The sequence below is a fragment of the Dermacentor variabilis genome, chromosome 2, assembly GCF_050947875.1.
Source record: "Dermacentor variabilis isolate Ectoservices chromosome 2, ASM5094787v1, whole genome shotgun sequence".
Taxonomy (NCBI): Eukaryota; Metazoa; Arthropoda; class Arachnida; order Ixodida; family Ixodidae; genus Dermacentor; species Dermacentor variabilis.
The window spans coordinates 103,258,199-103,280,121 of record NC_134569.1 but is presented as its reverse complement, the minus strand read 5'-3'; the positions used below and the strand labels follow the sequence as shown (position 1 = coordinate 103,280,121).

General features: G+C 44.4%; 1 protein-coding gene across 11 annotated transcripts in view; it reads left to right on the top strand.

Annotated features, from left to right (window-relative positions):
* Positions 1-21,923, top strand: part of dlg1 (MAGUK family member discs large 1) — a 717,696-nt gene that overhangs the window by 690,945 nt on the left and 4,828 nt on the right. For all 11 annotated transcript variants that reach the window (XM_075681544.1, XM_075681545.1, XM_075681543.1 and 8 more), the window contains 11 exons: positions 6,084-6,183; positions 7,757-7,933; positions 10,519-10,591; positions 10,738-10,837; positions 12,141-12,161; positions 13,456-13,503; positions 14,809-14,859; positions 16,134-16,235; positions 17,027-17,199; positions 18,655-18,764; positions 21,036-21,127. In XM_075681544.1, the coding sequence (XP_075537659.1) occupies positions 6,084-6,183; positions 7,757-7,933; positions 10,519-10,591; positions 10,738-10,837; positions 12,141-12,161; positions 13,456-13,503; positions 14,809-14,859; positions 16,134-16,235; positions 17,027-17,199; positions 18,655-18,764; positions 21,036-21,127 (1,047 nt within the window). The remainder of the gene's footprint in view (positions 1-6,083; positions 6,184-7,756; positions 7,934-10,518; positions 10,592-10,737; positions 10,838-12,140; positions 12,162-13,455; positions 13,504-14,808; positions 14,860-16,133; positions 16,236-17,026; positions 17,200-18,654; positions 18,765-21,035; positions 21,128-21,923) is intronic.

Genomic DNA, 21,923 nt, shown 5'->3' with positions numbered 1-21,923 from the left:
GTTTTGAAGACGGCCCTTTCTTGAATGCGTAAGGGAGCTTCCGGATCGTTAAGTTAGATTTAGTAAAGAAGGCGTCGTTAGCAAGTACCGTCTGTGAAGAAAGCTGCATTGATACGTTTGGCCGGGTCCGAACAGCGAATGCACGTGACTTTAGGGGAGTCGTTGCGTGCGTCAGTATAACATTTAGAAGGGTAGAGTTATCGTGATAGGTGTGAGTATAACCTCTATAGTTACGTCTTAAGCTCAAAATGTGAGCACGAACATCTTGCGATTTTCGGCGTCTCCTAACTATGCAGCTAGTGGGCTCGCGCTATTCGTTTCGGTAGCGTTATACTGTAATGAAAGTGCTGTTGATACATTCCCTAGCGAACAGGAACGCTAGGCAGGTTTACATGCATCTTAGCAGTTGCTACACAGCTGATGCGGGAACAGCAGAGTGGTTGACTTCTGGGAGCGGTCGACGTTAAAAGATTACGGACCGCGAGATGTGAGAAAGCGTTGAACTTTCGAGAAGTTTGTGACCGCTAGCGCGACCGCGCCACACTGTTATACGTTAATTGCTCGTATATATTGTCGTATACAGGCTGGAAGTCCGAATTGCTAGCAGCTTTTAAGTCAGATCCCGCGCTCCGTAAGCTTTTTACGCCGACTGCACGATCGTCTGCCACCGCTTGAGCAGCTGAAGGAGAAAATGAAGGAGGCTTGTTTACGCAGTCTGCGGCGCACTCCACGTTACTCCGTTTACTATCCCTACTCTTTCCCTCCAGTAGCACGTGCACTCTGGGCTTCTTGGATGGGACCGTCGGTCGTTGACGGGACTGCACACGGAAAAATATATGAAGTCGAGCTGTGTTAATAAAAGCGCGAAATTTGCAAGCTCTTGCCCCGTGAGGAGGCTTGATGGGCTGCAGAGAATACGCAAGAACGAAGGACATGAAGCGACGCCACCCTATATTTCCCGCACGTGCCTGGTCGCCGTGACGTCATGGATTTTGACGTCGTTTACTCGGCTCTTGCTAATAGTCTGTTGGTTAAGGTTGACAGGGTAAGCCCTGTACCTGCCACGTATTTTAGGCGACATTATTGACCCATTTTTTTTTCAGTAACGGCAGGCGTAACCGTGACTATAATTGTGTCGGTATGTTCAGAATTATTTCTTATTTTTACTGTAGTAGAATGCTAACCTAACATGATCATGCTTATTTCTTTCTTCTTTTTTAACTGGTTGTACCCAATTATTCGGCATTTCTAACCAGTAAATGTCCGGTGAAGCAATAATTCTACTACGTTAAATATCCCAGTTTTCTTACTAAATACTGAGGAAAGGTTTTGTCGTTAGTACTTGCGGCTGTTGAGATAAATAAAACAAATGTTGAGAAAGAAGCATTGTTTTGAGATAATTGCATTTTAAGTGAAAAAGCTACTCAATAATAACACGAATACCATGCAAAAAGAAAAAAAGTAAACAAGTTAATGTGCTCATTCAATAAGCACCAGGCAGGTGCTCGTCTCCTTGATCATTTTCATTTCTTGGTTCGGTGTACTGCCTTCTGGGCCTCTTTTGTGTTGATCTGTGTATAGCCCTATCGGCGAATGGCCCATTTTGGCAAGTCGAAAATCTCTTTTTTTTTTGGGGGGCGCTGAGTTTCGTAAACGGAAGTTTCGTAACTCAGTAAACGAAAGTTTGGTCATCATGTTTTCCGTTTCTTGTTTTTTTTTAAAGTAATAATCGACCCTGCCATGCCAATTTTAAGAATGCTTTACTGCGATAGTCTAACCAGCGTTCAGTGATCATCTTTGGTGTCCCTTAAAATTCGAACATGTATCAACAGTCCCATCGTTGTTTTGTGGGCGTACCAGTTGGCCTAATGACGCGTTCGCCGCGACGCCGTCTTGTCCCGTATTTTTGTTGACTGCCTGTCGTGGCGGTTAGTCGGGCTGTTCACGCCTCGCCTCCTCGTTTCGCGCCGTTAGTGCATGCATGCTGTCAGCGCTAATAATGCGCTCAGTTTTTCAACACAAACCCCGTCTCCAAGCGACGGCTGCCCGCGCAACGGCAGCACGCCGCGCTCTGTGTATACTGTCCCGGACACGTACAGCTGTTGTACACTGTTAAATGATTTCCGCCCCTAAAAGTGAATGAAGGGGTAAATCGATCTATAACTCACGTCCTTACACCCTTTTGGTTGTAAGGATGTGAAATATAGATTGACCTAGTATTTCCCGCGTTTAAGGGTGTACATTATTTTTACATGTGTAGATGAGGCGTCAATGCAACGGGCGGATTCGACTTCCGGCAAGCCGTGTTTCCGCTTCACATGGACTGTTCTGAACGAAGCATCGAAATGCTTCAAACGTCCTTCTGTTTGTGTACTGAGCACGATGTAGCGGGTTCGGTACCCGGCCGCAACGGCTGCATTCCGATGAAAGCAGAGTGCGAAAACGCTCGTGTTCCGTGCATGTTGGCCGCTCCTTAAAGAACCACCCCGGATGGTCGAAATTAATCCGGTCCCTCGACTACGGCGTCCCCTCGTCACCGGCCTTACTGTTCCGGGACGTCAGCATCCAATAATTTAATTTAATTTGGTGCCTAGAACGGAGGGATTTTCTCCTGGCGGACGACGGCAAGGCGACGCGTGTGTGCCCAAGAAAATAATACGCCAGCGGCACTGTGAACTGCACGGCCCAAACTAGTAGGCGTAGCTGGTTTTGCACTCTAGCTGATTTGCGTTCTGTTGTACGCTGTACCGATAACGTCTGCTAACTATAGATGTAGGTTCTGCCGGTTTTTAAAGCTGGGCATAGCCTGGTGTATACCTATACAGCACGGTGAGAGAAAAAAAAAATAAAAGAAAGAAAACGTGCTCCCGCTAGAATGATTAGTAGCTGGGAAATTAGTAATGGATTGTTCCCTTCGTCACCATTGTCCCTCTGCTCGGAGTTCTTCGTCCAAGAGGAATTAAGTGCCTGTCTATGTATACATACGGCAGATGTTTGCCTTCGCCGCGTTACGAAAAGCGCCCGTCGAATGGAGCACTGTGCCGCCTTCGCACTCAACCTCGATCCCTTCCTGCCGCACCTGTCTCGATGAAGCTTCGCCTTCCAGGATCACGCACGTTTATCTCGTCACTTTGTCGACCCGCCGCGGTATACCCATGTGGCTATAATTAGTACACTATAACTATAATGGCGTTGCGCGGCTGATCTCGAGGTCGCAGGTTCGTTCCCGGCCGCGGCGACCACATTACGCTCGTGTACCGTCCATTGGTTGGTGCACATTAGACAACCTCGGGTGATAAAAATTAATCCGAAGCCCCCACTACAGCGTGCCTCATAATCAGGTTGTGGTTTCGGCACGTAAAACACGAAACTTCTTTACACACACACACACACACACACACACACACACACACACAAACACACAAACATATATATATATATATATATATATATATATATATATATATATATATATATATATATATATATATATTCGTTCAATTTTCCTCCTATAGCACTATGCGAAGACAGAAGACAAAGCCCGCGCTCAACAGCGCAGATCCTCGCGGAGACTGTTGCGTATAATTTCGACTCAGTCACGTGGTTCATCCTTGTCTGCCGAACTACGTGGAGGCGCTCGTTGCGAATAATAGTCCTGTGTCACCTTCTGAGGTGCATGTGGAAACAACGGCAAAGCTGGAGCTTGCCTATATTTCTCGCGTTGCCAAGTTTCGCTTATTGACCTTTCTTGCGCGCGCGTGAAGCTAAGCCTCCTTGCTGCGTGCGCTCTTGACTTTCTGCGCGGCGTACCTGCATTTTAGGTTGGTTTCTTGGTTCCTGAGTCAGCGTCCTTGCGTTATGATGGTCATGTACTCATTAGAACCCCGTCGCGCGATGACATAGCCCTATTTCCGCACCAGCAGAAGCTGGTGACGCCATTGTGTGACACTTAATAGGTGAGACTTAAATCTTCAGGAAATTTTAATGCGTTACGCTTCGCCTCACGCTGCATGAATTGGCACGCAACAGTGTTAAGCGCAAGCTCAGCTACTGCATGCAGCTATTGTATACTATCTAGCGTACACACTCGCCCGTTGTTTCGCCGACGTGTTCGTTTTTACGCATCGCCTAGAAAATGCACCTGCCCATCAGATGCATGGTTTGTAACCCGGCCGTGCTTTGTAAGCCTTTCCGGAGCCTCTGGCGAGTTCATTTAACCGGCAAAGCAAGTTCCTTAATTACCGAACCGCGTGACACCCGGCAAGCGCTGCATGCTACTAATTGACTTATGTGGTTTAGCGTTCCGGTGCAGCTCCTGGCCATATATAATGAGAGTCACTGTCGCGGATTAGTTTTGACCGCCTGGTGTTCTTGCAGATCGCTGCCCTCCCCGATCATTATATGTGGCCGCACCCGGCGAACATATATCCCGCAGCCTTTCCCTGCGGCTGATCGCCATGGCGTATCACAGCCACCTCGGCTGATTATCTGTGCCGCAAACGAGGATGAAAACGCGCGCGGTACTAGCGCTGCAATCCTGCACGAAAGCAGCCCGCAAATACGGATTCATTTTTTGCTCCTGAGATTCAGATCCTTAAGCGCACGCAACCAACTCGTGGATGGAATCAGAGCACATGTAGTCGAACTATGGAACAAAAAAAAAAGACACAAAATATATATATATATATATATATATATATATATATATATATATATATATATTTCCTGTGCGGGTTTCGTCCCGGAGTGAGGGAATGACTCACTTTACTTTTTTGTTGAAAATAAGCTCAATTCTGCCTCTTTTTCGTGCCGCTTGGTTCCGGTTCAGCACTGCGGTTTCAGTTTTCGGCGGTTATCCGCTTATTGCCTCCCTTCTCTGCGCGCAGCATGTCGTTTAGCTGCAGCATGCCACGTGTGGTCAAATGTTGAAAAGGAACCATTGAGTAATCGTTGCTCGAGCAACGATTATGACTGAAAGGAGCACGAGTTTCGGACGTCACTTGCTAAGTAGGTCTGCAAGAGCTTGCCCCGATGTACTTCATATCGGCGCAAAAATAAGAATTGATATTCTGTAATGCCCAAATCAGATGTCCCTTTTGCATGAATCACCGCTTCGCCGTCTGCCAAAATGAAATGAAAGAGATAAACTACATTCATTGCCCGTGGTTACTTGGAAGGTACAGTCTGTGGCATCGCAGATCAGCCAATGGCTAGACACGTCGCAGTCGTCAAACACAGAGTCTGAGGCCGGGTCATGGCAGCGTCGCACGGGCAGTGGACAACGCGGAAGCGTAACGCGTCGTCTTTTTTACCCGTTTCGCCGGCGTTTCATCGGCTTACTTTCCCTAGAGGCGCATTCGCAGCTGGGACGAGGCCGCGGAACCGAGTCTATACGCAGTTTCATTACGATCGAATTCCGGTGGCGATGGCTGCATACTGATGAGGGCTGAATGCAGAAAGTCCCGTTGTGTGCTGGTATATCTCAGTGCATGTTAACAAGTGCTGGGTGATCATTGTCCGCCAACCTCCACCGCCCGTGATAGCCCACAGTGCGGTCCGCGACGTGAAGCACCGTCAGCTAACCCAATTTTTTTTTCCAACAGGCTGCCGTGTGGCGAACATTTGTAGCCACTGCACGATAAAGCACATCATCTCTTACCTTCTGAATTGCAGGCGTTTTGCTCGTCGGCTTATAACAGGTCACAGTGGGGTCATATCTGTTGAACTAACGCAAGAAAATTTATCGTTGCTGCCCCTCTCGTGGTTGCGGATAATTTTTGGTACCAGCTGCCTCCCCCGAACGTCGTGACTTGTTTTCCAGTGACAGAACCTTTGCCTCGATTTTAAGATGGAATAGTGAGATACACGTTATAAAGACATTGATCGAGATTGTCAATCTACAAATCCCGTGTTTCGGTGCGTTACGTCATCGTGCACATTCTACTACCGCATTCAAATTTGTATACTCACCTTTCAGACGAGTATTCTATACTCGACCGGAAATGGGAGCTTTCCATGCTGTTGAATTTGCCGTTAACGGTAGTCTTACTGTCCTCTATTGCTTTTCTTCTTTTTCTCTGCAGAGTACAACAGATTTGAAGCCAAAATCCACGACTTGAGGGAGCAGATGCTGAACACAACGGGCAGCCTAAGGACTTCTCAGAAGCGGTCGCTTTACGTCAGGTACGAATTTTACCCACGATTTGCGTTTCTTGAGTGCGCACGGAATCTGTACCTTCTTCAGATGTTATAACGTGTGCAGGAATCCGCGCCGCGACCGTTGTACTTCACGCGCATGCTACTCGTCGCCCACTCTGCAATCGCTCGCATCTGTGCACGCCAGTCTGCGAACCCCCTCTACGATAAGGTTACGAAAGCTGCCTGTTTGTCGTATCCATGAAGGGGGCGCTCTTTTCGGAGGCCGTCATGACGGTGTGCCTAAATTGCTGGAAGAGACGCTCTGTCGTTCGATTGCCATTTTATGCTCGAACGCCGACGGCCCTTTAATTGGCGTAATACCATGGTAGTTCTGCGTTAGACTGCGCCTCCGGTCACGGCGCGGTTCCTCGTGTTCGGGCCGGCGCCAACTGCGCTCGCACAGTATGCGAGGTGCCTCATCTGCACCACAAACATGACTTAATTAGGCGCGCAAGGAAACTTTTTCCCCGCGCAGTTGTGAGGCACTCGTAACTCGATTACCTTGCGCTACTCCGAAACCATGTGGCGCCAGGCAGGTCTGAGGTTAGAAGTCGTCGTGTGCGGGAGGAATTCCCGCGCCGTGCCGGCGGTGTCTTGACTGCAGTCTTGTATTGGGCGGCGCAAACCGTCGAAGACGTAACTCTTCCGGCGAGTGCGACTACACGTTCGGCAGCGGAACAGAGGGTAGCTTTCCTGCAGAGCATCTTGGCGGCGGCACGCTGCTGCATGAGTGTATTGCAGGTTAGTGCACCTGCGCCGCCCGAAGTGTGTGTATGTGTGTGTGTGTGGGGGGGGGGGACGCTTGCCGCGATACGTGTTACCTAAACGAGCGTTCTCTGTGGTGTACCTTCACTGTAGCCATAGGAAGCGTAGCTATATATATATATACCAAAAGCAAGGGGGTTAACTGAGGGGCCCGATCTTTATTAAGGTGTGTGTGTGTGTATGTGTGTTACTTTCACTTACTTTTCAATCTTTTCTGTATTCCTACTCCATTAGTCGGGCATTCAATAAATACGAATAGCCGATATGTGAAATTCAGTGAGCAGACTTTCCTGCGCATGTTAGCTGCTCCAAACAAGGTGTCCACGCTCCCATTAGTAGCACCAGTGACCTTCAATACGTTTCATAAAGTATTGAAGGACCCTGGCAGCACCGTTGAAGCTCAGAGACGTTTCGAAAGCTTGGGCGATGAGAGGGAGAGAGGGCGATGGTGATGGCGGCTTCAGTCCGCATGCTGGCGCCTTATTGGCTGTCCTAGCCTCGAAGGGTTCCGCCATCATTTTTAGGTTCGACGAGGTGTGCGGAGAATCGCACTTGCGGATGCTGCATATTGCGCATCACCCACTGTTCTCCTGTTCAACTTTGTAATGTAGCTTGAAATTAATCGAGCGGCTGTTATCAGCTGGTGCCATTGTCGCTTGTGAGCCGTCGATGTTCCAACTGGACGCAGGATGCTCGCGCATGTTAATGTGCCCACTGTAAGCAAGAAAGAAGGCAAATGAAATCGCTGTTTGCGCGCATCACCGCGTCATTCGCACGGGTTTCTTTGACGCAGAGCCCTATTCGACTACGAGCCATCTCGCGACAGTGGGCTCCCCAGCCGAGGTCTGCCGTTCCGTTTCGGTGACATCTTGCACGTCATCAACGCAAGCGACGACGAGTGGTGGCAAGCGCGCAAGATTCTCCCAGATGGCCATGAAGACTTCATCGGCATCATTCCTAGCAAACGCAGGTACGTGAAGAACATTTTTTTTTTATTCGCTTATTAAACTAGCTAGTTGTTTCACGAGGTTTAACTGACTTGCTATGGCAAGAGAATAAGATGTGTGAATGGCTTCTATTTTCCTGCCAGAGGAACATAGCAGCATGTTTTTATTAACGTTGGAGTTTCGAGACCATATTTCAAGGAAATTTGGTTTTTTTTTTCAGCGCTAATTACTTTCGCTGATAGTATGTTAGGTAGGCTTTCTTTCATTTGCGCGGCATCTGCTACATATATTCAGCCTATCATCATGTTCATATGGTTTATGGTAAGTGTGTAGCTTATTGAACAAGATGTTCTGATGGATATACCTCACTGTGCTGTGGTCTGCCAACGAAAGACACATTTTAGGACGGAAACAAACCTGCAGTGATTCATGGACAGTTAACTTTTCTGTTCCAGCTACACTGGCGCTCTTTGCTGTCAGCAAATGTCATTCTGTGCTCGCGCACGAGCTGACAGGTCTTGTGCAGTATAATCTGGCATGTGTGCCATGCCACAAGTAACTTGCAACCACGTGTCTCTAAAGTGCTGCTCCTCTGCAAGACGTGCTAGCTTGCCATTAAGCGCTAGTTACCATAACTCGTTACTCAGCATTGTGTAATACCTCAGCTTGTTGTCCGAAGTTGCACGCTGCGTAATAGCATTTGATGACCACGTAAACTGCGTTATCACGGTGGCGTATAGTGTACTAGCTATATCCGGCTTGTTTTCACGCGTATCATCACCGATCAATCGGTAAATAAAATACTCGCAGTTCCGCCCGAAAGCCGAATCGTCGATTGCGATAGCAAATTAGTATACAGCTATACACGTAAGGACAGCAATTTCATTGGCCGTACAAACTTGGAAATATTCGCTTACTAACTGAATTAACAAGCGTGGTGTCAGCGCGCAGGAGCAAACATGACACATCACACTCGATGAGGGTGGACACTCGCTGTCAGAACGCTCATTTCAGCAAGCGCGGCAGCATCAGCGAGAGGAGTGACCTTCGTAAGTTTGCTTCAACGCAAGAGCGGCGAAAACACAGTGCGCACAATGGTATGATGTGTCTGCAGATCTCTATCAAGATATGGCGTGCGCGACCGTGCAAAGTACGCACTTGTTGGCGGAGTCGAAGCGCCCCCCCTCTCCTTCCCGCACTGCCTCCCTCCGTTCCTCCATATATGGCGCGCGAGATTGAGCCGCGATCGTCAGTTCCCCTTGCGCCCGTTCACGAAATGCGCGGTTGCTGCAGAGCACGACGCCGCTCCCCCCCCCCCCCTTCCCCCACGGCATTTCGCGCGGTAGACGCCAGGGCGTTTGCTCACTTTCTCCTTCGCGCGCACCAGATTGAGCGATGGTCGTCGGCTTCCCTCACGGGCTTTCACTTGAACATGAAGCATATGACGCACAGCGACGGCGACAACAAAAATGCGCCTGGAGTGTCCGTATAGTTGCTATCGCAATAAAAAGGGTTGCGGCTTATACGTAGTTTTTACCTGCATGTGCTGCTTCACGGCAATATGAACTGTGTTACCGTGAAGCCACAGTTGAAGGCAAAGTTTGCCTGTTGAATGTTCACGGTATTAGCGTGTAGGCGCATTGTTCTCCATCAGAGAAGCAGAATTGATGGCCGTTGTCATGATTGAACATGCGAAACAGTATTGTTGCTGGCGCTTGACATTTATCCCAGTCTCCTTTCATTACAATGCGACGTGATTAACAATGCAGTGTACTATGCATTGTTTCGCTCTTTCTTTCTTTCTTCATATAGGGGGGGGGGGGGAGAGGGCGAGGTATTTATTCAAACATAATTTGATGTTGAGGCCTAATTGTGCTATCTTCACTCATGTCATACTGAATTACACTGTGAAGCTGTTTTTTTTTTTTTAAGCTTTGTGCCTTTTCTTACCTGTCTGGCTTTGTCGAATGCTGTTTACGTGTTTTAGGCAAAAATTATAATGTATGTTTACCAGCTCTTTCTTAATTTGGCTCCCTTGGAAATCTCCACAGCTCCCCAAAAAATTCACACATGCTATATTCCTACCTCCCTTGCAGTGTGACTAAATCCTGCTGTGGCTGTCAATGTGCCTACGGCATTCACTTTTTTTTTTACATATATAAATGCAAAAGTGAGTCTATGAACAAGATATTTTTTTTACCTTGGGCTGCGGAGCTTTGCAATGCAGCTAACATATAGACACATGGAAAAGGATGCATGCAAAGGAAGGCAATGCATGTCAATTTCCTTGCAGTAACAAATTTTTATGTATGTGTGCTGCTTTACAGAAAAGAGAATACCATATGAAACAGTTAAAAATGGCAACAGAATTGTTAAAGCTTGCAGTAAATCAAAGAAATAACACATCTCCATGCCACAGCAAAATGTTTAATGTAACCAACACATCATCAGCTTGAGTAGCAGTGAAAGGAAAAACGATTCTATTATAGAAGTTGTCATTAAGTACTCCACACTACTTTCATATTCTTGATTGTATGAGTGTACTTTGCTGTAGTGATTACTTTTCACAATGCATGTTTTAAAACTCATTTTTTTATTCTATTTGCAGAGTGGAGAGGAGAGAACGTGCAAGGCTTAAGTCGGTCAAGTTTCAAGGAAAGAGCAGCTATAGCGATGGCAAGGCAAGTATTCGAGTACTGTACTCAAATGGCCCCTCAATGGCAGCCTGTGGGGCAACTTTTGAATTTTGTGCTGCCTTCAGCAGTCATGTTTTGCTGGGGAAAAAAATAAAATAATAAAAAAACTTCGCATCATTTGCACCTTATAGGGCACGCTAGAAAGGAAAAAGAAGAATTTCTCATTTTCAAGGAAGTTCCCCTTTATGAAAAGCAAAGACAACAGCACGGAAGACGGAAGTGATGTTGAAAGTGAGTTCAGATTCTTTTATTATTATTTATTTATTCTTTCCCCCTGTTAGGGTTGTCACAGTTTCTCTATGCTGCATCACTGGTGTATCATGGGTATCTTGGGAAGCATACTTATAGATTAAAGCGTAAAGTATGGAGTTACTTTTCTTTCCAAGTTCAGGCATCACCACTCCCTCTTCCTCCTCGTAACTATGTTCTGAAACATTCTACTTCTCAAGGTTTCACCTCAAATCTTGAAACAAGAGTGCAGTACTCCTCCTGAACTTAACTGGTCACTGCACATTATTAATGCTGCTCAGTAATTTCTGAGGGCAAAATTTAGCAACCAGGCAATCTGCGCCATGCTACTGGAGTTGGGGCACATTTCTCAAGCAAACCATTGTTGCAGGAATTATTGAGTGCTTTATTCAAGCTCAGTGCCTACAATAGTCGAGGGCAGTCTTCATCTTGCACTGTTACTCGCCACAGTGCCTCAGTGGCTACGGTGCTGCAGTGCTGAGCTTGAGGTCGCCAGTTCGATCCCAATTATGGCGCCCACATTCCAGTGGAGGCGAAGAGCAAAAATGCTCGTGTACCATGCATTGTGTGCGCATTAGAAAACCCCAGGTAATCAAAATTAATCCAGAGTCCCGCACTGCGGCATGCGTGATCGGATCGTGGTTTCGGGACATGAAATCCCAAGACGTTGATTATTTCATATACTACACTGTCAAGTCAAAGAATACAATTAACAGTGGTTAATGGCATAGTGCAACACATTGTGAAAAATGTCTTGCATATTCAGCAAGATTTCAAACTTAGTGTAAGACCTGCTTTAATGATAGAAAATGCTGAAAATTTCTGTGATAGCATTCTTTTTAATTGTACAATATGAAGATACAAGTACGCAATCTTGTACTGGAATGTCATCAAATGTGAGTTGAGGGTGACAGTGAGGGCAGTGGTGTCCCCATCCTTTGTGCTAGTATCAACTGTGAATATTTTTTTCATAGAGGCTTTCTTCAGCCATGTATATGAATGCAATATATATATACTTTAGAAGATTGCTCCATAGGAGCAATTTTCTAAGCTAAAAAGAACTTACTTCTTTTTGCCTATTTTTCATCACTAACACAGTCTATTCAAGTGCAGTTCCCTTGCCTGTTTTTTGCTAACCAAATGTTTGTAGTCAACTTACTTGCATTTTAGTTTTCATATGTTATGTTCATACCTCAAGCAGATTCACTGAACCCTTTACATGCTCCTAGATTGGCTGTCAGTGTGTATTTTACATGTTGTATCTTTATTTCACCCTTCTTTCCAGGGGAGGGGTCCCCAACCAAAGGTAAGGGCACAAGGCAAATTTTGTTTGCCTGTTCTTGCTACTAGCTCTCTAATGTTTTGTTGTTGTGTGAACACTGCTTGCTCTCCTAGCTTTGTATGTAGCAGTTAATCTAACACTTTAATATCTTTCATTGTTTCACTGCAATGAATTTTATTTTAGTAACATAGCATGCTTTCTGTGTTAAGGCAGTATGCTCAACTCTAGCTTAACATGGTCAGCTGTGTGCAAATGTTTTGATATGTTTTCTATGCATAGGAGTGAATTTATTTCTGGTAAAGTATTGCGGCTCCCCAACTACACAAATGTCTTGGAATTTTCGAGGCAAATGCCAAATTTTAGCACTTCTTGATATTTTTTTAAGAGATTCATTTTTTTTTTCATCATTGCACATTGATTGATATGCTGCATTCCTCATCGTAGCTGCTCATTGGGTACTTCATCATATAATTATCGAAGACCCCCACACCAGGTTACAGCATTGGAATAAAGCAATCCCCATGGATAGACCACATAAAGACAACCATGTGTGCAAAATATTATATGCGTGCATACACCATGAAGGCAGCTGAATATTCTAGTGAAATTCTGTACATACTCATTCACACGTCCACCAGGCTCCTTGCCAGCAAAGATGATTTCGCAACTCTCGCCGGATATTGTCACACATACCACTACCTGCAAGCGCACAAATGCACTGCAGCAGTGCACAGAATACAGCCATTCCATGAAAACACAGAGCACAAAATTACTACCGAAAATGTGCTATGCAGGAAAGATGCAAGGAAGGAAAAAGATGTAGGAGAGATGTAGGCTGGCTGTCGGGTACAATGTAGAAGAAGGCACGGGAGGAATATTGCTTGCAGATGCTATTCAAGGCAGTGGGAGAGAGTCTCTGCTGTGGGGAAGGTAGCTCACCTTCTTGCACCATCACTTTGCAACATTTCATTGCTTCCCTTCGCTATTACAAAGCTTTCTTGAAAAATTGTTGTGGTAAAACACTCACTGACTGGAATTTTGTAACTACTGATGTATAATAGAAATGTTTGAAGTAGCCCGGTGTGGGGTTCTTCATTTGTTTGAAATTTTGCAATCAAGCGGTTGACTCTTATTCTGCTTGAGCTCTTTCAAAATCCCTGACTGTACAATTCCCTCTGTTGCTTCTGCAATGCTGGTTTTTATGTTGGATTGGTATAGGAAATATTTATCTTATTCTTACTAACCATTGTATTGATTTGGCTGCTTTCGAGGGTGTCGTGTGCATGCTGTGCTCACACTGCCATATTTCAACTCACAGACACAGCAAACACATCCTACGCAAGTGATAGCGAGGCGAGCAGCACAAGTAAGTACCAGACATTTCTACACGTGAAAGCTAGCTTTATGTTCTTTTATTACTTGAGCCTGTAGTGATTGCATTTGTTGATTTTTTGTAATAAGCGTGGTTGTGCACTTCGGCTGTCAGCTTGTGTCCTGCTTCGTGCACTTCACCTTTGTCTGGCTTCCGCTGAAGTTGGCCTGCGATTTTTCTGCTGTGGCTCTTAACCTTTGCAAACTCGTGAGACACAGGGAGTACTCTCGTGGCACAGGTAAAAGCCATGTGGTAGATCAATTTCGTTCTCTCTCTCTCTCTGTCTGTGTGTGTGTGTGTGTGTGTGTGTGTGTGTGTGTGTGTGTGTGTGTGTGTGTGTGTGTGTGTGTGTGTGTGTGTGTGCGCGCGTGTGCGCGTGCGTGTGTGTGTGTGTCTGTGTGTGTGTCACCACAGCACAGCTTTATATCCATTGTTAGCTTTTGAAAAACTTCCAGTGAGCCTATTTGAACAGAACAAAATGGGCTGTGAATTTCTCGCAGTATTGCTGTTTATGAAATAAGGAGGGACCCAGGTTCTCTCTTCAACTGATTTGCCATATTCAGTGTTCCTCCGCTTTGAGTTGTCAATTAATTCAGCCTCGCCCTGCAATTTGCCGGCCTCCTTGTCAGCTCAGATGGCAGAGTGACCATCACGGCAAGACGTTGCTCCCTGGTTCAAACCTTGGACCAGGACAAATTTTTCTTCAACCTCAAATCTTACTTTCTGAGAAACCTTTATGCGTTTTATTTGTACCTTTATGCGACTGTTTGGGTGGATGACAGCTTTTCTCCTTCTACCTTGTGGATTTCTGCTGAACTGGTTTGCCACATTCAGGTTCTCGCTGCTGTATATTCCATTTTGGTTCATGTAAGGCGTGCATCAGTAGCCTTGGAACAGCTCTGAATATGGCTCATTCAGAGAAACAAAAACAGAAGTGTATAAAGATGCTGTTTTATTTGGTAATGAAAAGGAATCGAGCACTTTGTCAATCCGCGCTTATTAAATTGTGGTCACATCTTTGTCTGACCTGTTATGCAAGAACATCTGCAAATTTCTTTTGTTGCTTTTGTTGTTTCAGCCTCTGTAAGCATCACCGTAAGCATATAGCCTTGTCTTTCGGCACATCCTCAAATAATCTTATGCTATCACTTGGTTTGTACAGGAGACCCCTGCCTCCTAGAGCAGTCACATTTAAGCAATTTTTGAGACACATAAAGGGTGTCTGTGAAGCTTTACAGTCTTTTGATGAATATTGATATAGAACATGCTTTCTTTTTTTTTTTTTCTCATCATCTGCAGGAGGAATCGATGAGCCTGTTCTTTCTTATGAGGCAGTGGTACAGCAAGAAAGTGAGTAAAGAGATACCTTTCATTGTAATTTCCTTACTTGGCAAAACAAACCCTACGTAGAAGGACATGTTGCTGGTCTAGTTGGTGCTTACCTAGTGACATGATTTAGTGCAAGGACGCAACCACAAAGAAGACACTGAACACATCACAGGCATAGAATTTCGCTCTTCGTCATTTTTGCAGATGGGCCTTGGGGATTCTCCCTCATGAAATGGCTGCGGTGAAATACGTAAAGAAATTCAGTTGGCCAATTTCGCTTTATCAGTATTGGTGCTGCTGTGGTCCAACACGGGTGTTGAACATGTTTTCAGCCAGCTGAGTGGGATTAAGTCTAAGTTAAACAACAGAACCTCCACTGAGATGACAAATGCTATCTTCACTGTGCGGTCTAGTCTCTGAAAAAAACAATAAATGTTACTTCAGTTGCACGCTGTCCAAGCACATTGTTCATCAGATAGGCACGATGAAGGTCTAAGGGGTCAGAGATGGCACTGACCCGAGTCCCAGCCGTGCTAGCAAATGAATACACACAGAGGATGCATGACCATACTAAGATCAGACAGAGGACATATTTCTGCAATTTTAATCGCTACTCGGTAGTTCAACCTTATCTCCAGCCAATGATTGTAGTTCAGGGAAGCATTTCTTTTCTTCTTTTTTTTTTTTCAAATTTCTCAACGTTTCTGCACTTCACCGTCACACACACAAAAAAATCATATTAATATTGATAATTTATATATTTTATCCCATTATGGGACTAAAAAAAAACTTTTTCCCAGTGAAACCTTTCTTTCTCATGTGTTCTATGTAGATGCCATAAAACATGTTTTGAATGGGATTTTGATTGTTGTCTATAGTTAACAGGTTTCTGATGGATTTTATGTGCTAGTATTGTGACATTTAGAGCATTTTCGAGTCTCGACTAGCAGATATTTTCATTTCTATTTGGAAACACTGCATGTAAGGTTGCAGAGTTGCAGACTATTGTTAAGCTTTTGCTGTTAATGCAAGTTCATCTCATTTGTGGATCTATCTTCGTTTATTTTATGGGCCATTGTGCTTAGTAATTATCCATTGCTGAATATTGCATAATCAACTTTTGACTAATTCATGTTCTTTGTGAACCTTTGTCGTTGTTATTCAAGATACTGTTTGTATCTTTTGTTTCACTCACATGGTTCAACTGTGATGCCCTCGTCACCCATTTTCTCTTTCTTTTTTTGTCTTTTTTTTTTCTCATGACTAAGACTATCTGTAATTGTTTGCTTTGCCAGTTTCCTACACACGGCCCATAATAATCCTGGGACCCTTAAAAGACAGAATCAACGATGACTTGATATCGGAGTACCCGGAAAAATTTGGCTCCTGTGTTCCACGTATGTATATCTTTCCTCAGGTTCAGTATAGCACGAGCTTTTTATTCGGCCTTCATGGTTACGGCTGTGCAAAGGCCTATCGAAGTTCTCAGGAAAAATTACAGGATCCTGGGTTTGCTTGCTTGCATCTGTGCTGTCAGTTTACTGTACTCCATTTCCACAAAGTGTGAAAAAAATTTTCTGCCTTACTTTGCTCTACTGCCCAGAAAAATTGGCCAGAAAGCACTGCAGGATGATTTTCAGGGTCAAGCTACTGCTTTCGTGTAGACCTGCTGAGATGCGCTGCTTGGAACACTCGTTGGTTTGCCGTGTTGGCTAATCCTATGAAACATGTGGTGTTCTGTGACAGCGCCCTGCCTCCATGATTGGCCCATGTTACAGTCCACATTAAAGCTTATGCAAGACGCACATCGTGCACTCATATCGGGATCGCCCACCAAGCCACCTTTGATTAAAATGTCTGCAGGATCTGCTCAGTTTACGCAGACATACAGCCGTCCACTCAAACTGGTGGGAATAGCCAATGAAAGCTTCGCTTAGCTTCACAACTCACTTTTTTGAGCACCTGCCTAGTGCCAAGTCCAAGACATCGGCAGCCAAATGCTAACAAATTAGTAGGGAGCAAGTAGAAAAGTATATTGTGTGAATACCTTTAGGCTTTTATGACTTCAAGTTTCATCTTTTCTGCTGCACTAGTGGGACTGCCATGGCCTGTAGTGGTACTGCTTGCATAGCCTACATTCGAGCTGTGTCGGATGTACAGATGTGCTTTGGATGTGCTGTGTTTGCAGACACAACCCGACCAAAGCGTGACTACGAGGTGGACGGACGTGACTACCACTTTGTGGCTTCAAGGGAACAGATGGAACGAGACATCCAGAACCACCTCTTCATCGAGGCTGGCCAGTACAATGACAACCTCTACGGCACCAGCGTTGCCTCTGTTCGGGAAGTGGCTGAGAAGGTGCGCATGCTATGCATACCTTTACCCCATTAACTCCTAAGCCCCAGCTGTGCTCAGCCTGCCAGTTCATGCTTATATCACCGAAGAGAAGCTGCTTATTCAGGCAGTCGTTCTTTCCACATTTTGCAAATTCTTTATGGTTTGCATTCCTCGTACAATTTACTTCAAGAGGAATGTATACTAATTTACCTTTGTTTTGAGGGAAAACCTCTGCTTGAGAACAAGCTTTCCACCTTTTATTTTTGCATGAATATAAAAGGTAAGCTATGCATATATGTACTTTTTTTTTCTTAATGAATAAATTAAGAGCAGTAATGTGGAGCAATACGATCAAACATGAAATTATGTGCACTTCACTTCCTCTGCAGAGAACTTGGGAGCTGAAGGTGAAACATTCGCATTAAAAATTTACACTGCAGCCCAAAACCTGTGAATGTTTAGTGATGATGCAATGACTTTTCCATTTTTTATGGACAACACTCCCATTGGCCAAGAACTTACGATTGAGAACATTGAAATGAACTGTAAGGAATGCTTTCAGCAACCTTAAGCACAGTGCACAGAACTGCTTGGACAGGTGTATGTTAGCCTGTGAAGTGCTGCAGAAGCACCACCATTAGTGCAATTGTGTCCCCTCTTTGATTTGCAGGCTGCGAACTGTAAGTCCCGGGTGAAAGCGTTTACCCGATGTTCCATTTTTCTGGCCATGCAGATGTCTTTAAATATGGCCTTTTGTTTTAGGCGAACATTATCTGTGGCATTGTTAATGATGTGTGCATTTATAAATAACAAAAGTATGCAAGAGAAGTGCTTAAGGCTTAATTATTTTACAGCATGTGATGCACTTGCAAGGTTGACGTCAGTCAGTAGTTGAGGCATGTCCATTTAATAAGGATTTTGAGACTAAGCACTAGCTTAAAGCTCTCGAACCCTTGAAATGTACCAGTGGTGTGCCACACGTTTCTGCCCCTCAGTGAATAATGATGTCATTTTGAGAAGGTAATGTGGGTGATGCCACTGTAGTAGGCACAACACACATTGAGGGCATATAGTATCTTGAAGCTGGTGCTAGTCTCAGGATTTCTGATAAATGAGCAAGCCTTCAGCACTGACTAGCTAGCTGCAGTTTCGTAATTCCAATATGTGCCTCTATCCACTGCAGGTGATTTAAATAAAGAAACCTGTACTATAGCATCAAAACGTTTTTCTTTTGTTTCATGTCTGTGAACCAGTTTTCATTTTTGCTAACCTTCATTTTATTGTGCTTAAATGCACATTTTGCTACCCTAAACGAACCAGTTGTACTTCGTTTGCACTATTTGCCTTCTATACTTACATGGCCTGTTGGCAGAGCTGACTTCTTATATTGATGTGGTGTTTGCTTTTGTGTTTGTACCACATGTTATGCTTCATGTCAAGCCTTCCAAGTTAATTTTTCTTTCTGTGTTCTCTTAGGGAAAGCATTGCATTCTGGATGTAAGTGGTAATGCAATCAAAAGGCTTCAAGTGGCTGGCCTCGAACCCATCGCCATCTTCATCAAGCCAAAGTCAGTCGAGTCAATAATGTAAGTCTGCTGCTTTAGATAGCTTTGTATTGAACATAGGTAGGCTCACGTACACTCTCTAGCCAATTGTTCAGACCTGCACTATTATTCATACTTCCCCACTGCTTCACGAGTTACTTCATGAAATTGTGTATAACGGCACTTACAGCTTTTTATGGGGTGTCCCGCTCAATTTTCCGGCCACCATTCGATAGGCTTGAACAAAGTTTCTGCCTTCCACATTGACATAATGATTTCTCATTTTTACAAGCGCTGTTTAGCCAATGTAAAGAGGTCTTCATTGACTGAGCCTCTACCAATAACTTTCAGTCACTGACTCCCAACGAAACAGCATTGATTAGCTCTAGCAGTCTAGTCAGTTTAGCCATTTGCCGCCGGCCTGCATGATGGTGGATGGCTAACCCTCACGAGAAGCTCACCATGTTTCTAACACTGGGCATTTGTGCCATCAGTGAGCCTGCACATGAGCTGTACTGATGGCCATTAAACCATCACTTGGGTCCACAGGCGACCAGCCAGCAACTACTGTTAGCACATATGAAGTTTGCCTTCTAGCTTACTGGCTGTAAGGGTTGAATTCACGTCACACGGCCTAAGCTGCCATCATCATAATGCAGTCACACTTGACATCTGCACTTTAAAGCACTGCACAGTGATATGCAATCCATTTTGGGCTGCACAATATACTTTGGGGGAACACAATGCATCCAGATAACCATGACTATCAAGAAATTGTAAGGAGATAATTGCCCGAAGTAACAACCCTAGACGAAAATTCGTAAACGAGTTTTTTGTTTTCAACGAAAAATGGACTTAATCTTTTTTTTTAACTCCTTTTGGGCTGCCTAATTATTTCGGCATTTCTGTAGTTCTCTCAGTGTCTGGAAAATCAGTCAGCAACTGTATTTTCTAAGTTTCCATGCTCCTAAGATCCCTTGTACATTATACTACACATTGCCTTCATCCTTTCTCATGGTGCATGTGGAGCTGTGCACAAGTGGTTCACTCATATTCTTTTCAATCTGCTCTACATAAATTTGACACTAAATTGATCTAGGCCACTGTGTTGTCACAGACGATGGAAAGCAACCTTGAAGTGTGTTTTCGAATTCCTCAAGAATGTGTGAAAATTGAGGATGCAGCAGCAACATGGCAATGTACTACACGTAGTTTCATCTCAGTGTTAAGGCAATGAAATGCAGTTTTTACCACAGCAAACATGAGGAGATGGTCACTTCTTTCAAGTGCATTAAGATGTAGCTTTCGGCCCTTAACCGTGGTGTTTAAACAAAAAAAAAATGCCTCTCATTTTCGTAATATCTCAGCAGACAATAAAAACCAGCTTGAAAAGTGACGATGTCCCACAGCTCTATTCAAGGCTCAGGAGAATACATATATGTTAAATTGAACCCTCCATGATTCTGTTGCCCTGACTAGACTACTGCATCCCAGAAAAAAAAATTACATTGGTGATGACCATAAAGGTTCATAGGACGCTGTCCTAGCAGCAGGGTTCTCTTGAATGTGGATTGAAATGCATACTCCACCTTAGTGGAGTATGTCTTAAGTAAACTGCTGTGAAGAGATGACAAGCTGTCTAGCAAGGGGCTGAGCATAATTTAACTGTGATAGAGTTGGAACGCTCACACTATCAATAATTGCATTAGGTAGGTTTATTGTGGTGTGTCATTTGCAGGCACAACTTGGAATCAACTAGCGCAAGAGAGGGGTAATTGAAGATCGCCGAGAGAGGCTTTCATCATGCAGCGGGCATAAAAATAGGTTATGATGAGGATGATTGTTCCATGTTGTTATGTGAACACAAAATCAATTCACTGAGTTTTCTCAATTGTAATCAATTGCAAGCAAAACTAGGCTTTAGAATTACTGTACAAACATTTCCAGCAAAGTTGGCACTTAATATTTTGCCATATCAAGCACAGAAGTTCTCGCATGAACTCTGTTTAGGCTTGGCAACATGCGCATGTCTAAATTCACGTGAGCTGCACTTAGAAGTGAGAAGGGAGAAACTCTCGTAACGGTCAGCTGCAACAAAACGAGGACTGATGAGTTACAACAATGTCTTATCAGCTTCGTACTCTAACTGTTGTTCACAAATATTTGAGCTACCTTGTTTACTCGTATCTAGGCTGATACCTAGAGATGAGAGGCCCAGAAACGAAAGAAAAAAAGAATTCCTTTGACCATAATCTAACTGGAATATCGCAAAGGTAAAGCATTGTTTGACATTGTCCTTCTTTCTTTTTCCAGGGAAATGAACAAAAGGATAACAGAGGAACAGGCACGAAAAACTTTTGAGCGAGCAGCAAAGCTTGAGCAGGAGTTTGCTGAATATTTCACTGGTATGTTTTTGTTGTGCTCCTTGCCTGAATGGTTCTTGTTGTGTAGACATTTCATTTCATGTATAGTACTTTGAATGCCTGAAGACATTACAATTGCAGTGGTTGAAATTAGAAATGCAGTAATATTAGAAGAGTCCTGGTTATGCAGCTTTAGCTAATAATTCACAAAAACAAGCTATGTCTTGCGTGGCAAGTATTGATCACAGCCATGTATGAATTGTAAATCTACCATAAAATTCCGAGCAAGCGCACCCCCTCTCTCCACTTTCGTGTGATTTAAAATTGGCGCCAACTATCGAGCAAGCGCCCCCTCCCTTGTTCACTGCTTCATGCATTTGCATCGGACCACTTGGCTACAGTTTTTCTTTTCCATTTTTTTACAAAATTGCATATTAAATTAGATAACATGACTCAGTTTAGTTAGAAAGAAATTTGTTGTTTAGCCACACTTCTGCCAAGGTGCAACTTCACCATAGCCAGAATGCTGCATAGCCAAAGCCTTTGTCAGTCGCCGTTTTGGTCAAATGCGTGAAGTGTCGCATGTGAAACAAGCACGAGACACATGGTGCGATTTTGCATGCAATCCGTCGTACGATGTGTCAGTCCGACGTGCCACATACAACGATTCAGGACACATGGTACAAATGAGCGAGCAGCACGCAGCTCCGGCCAGAACCGGCGCCACTGCATGGACGCTAGGAATGACTTCGCAAATAAAGTGTGTGTTTGCACAGCTCTCTTGTTGTAAACAAGATGCCCATATAAACATGACTACTCAAGAAGCATAGACATGTTT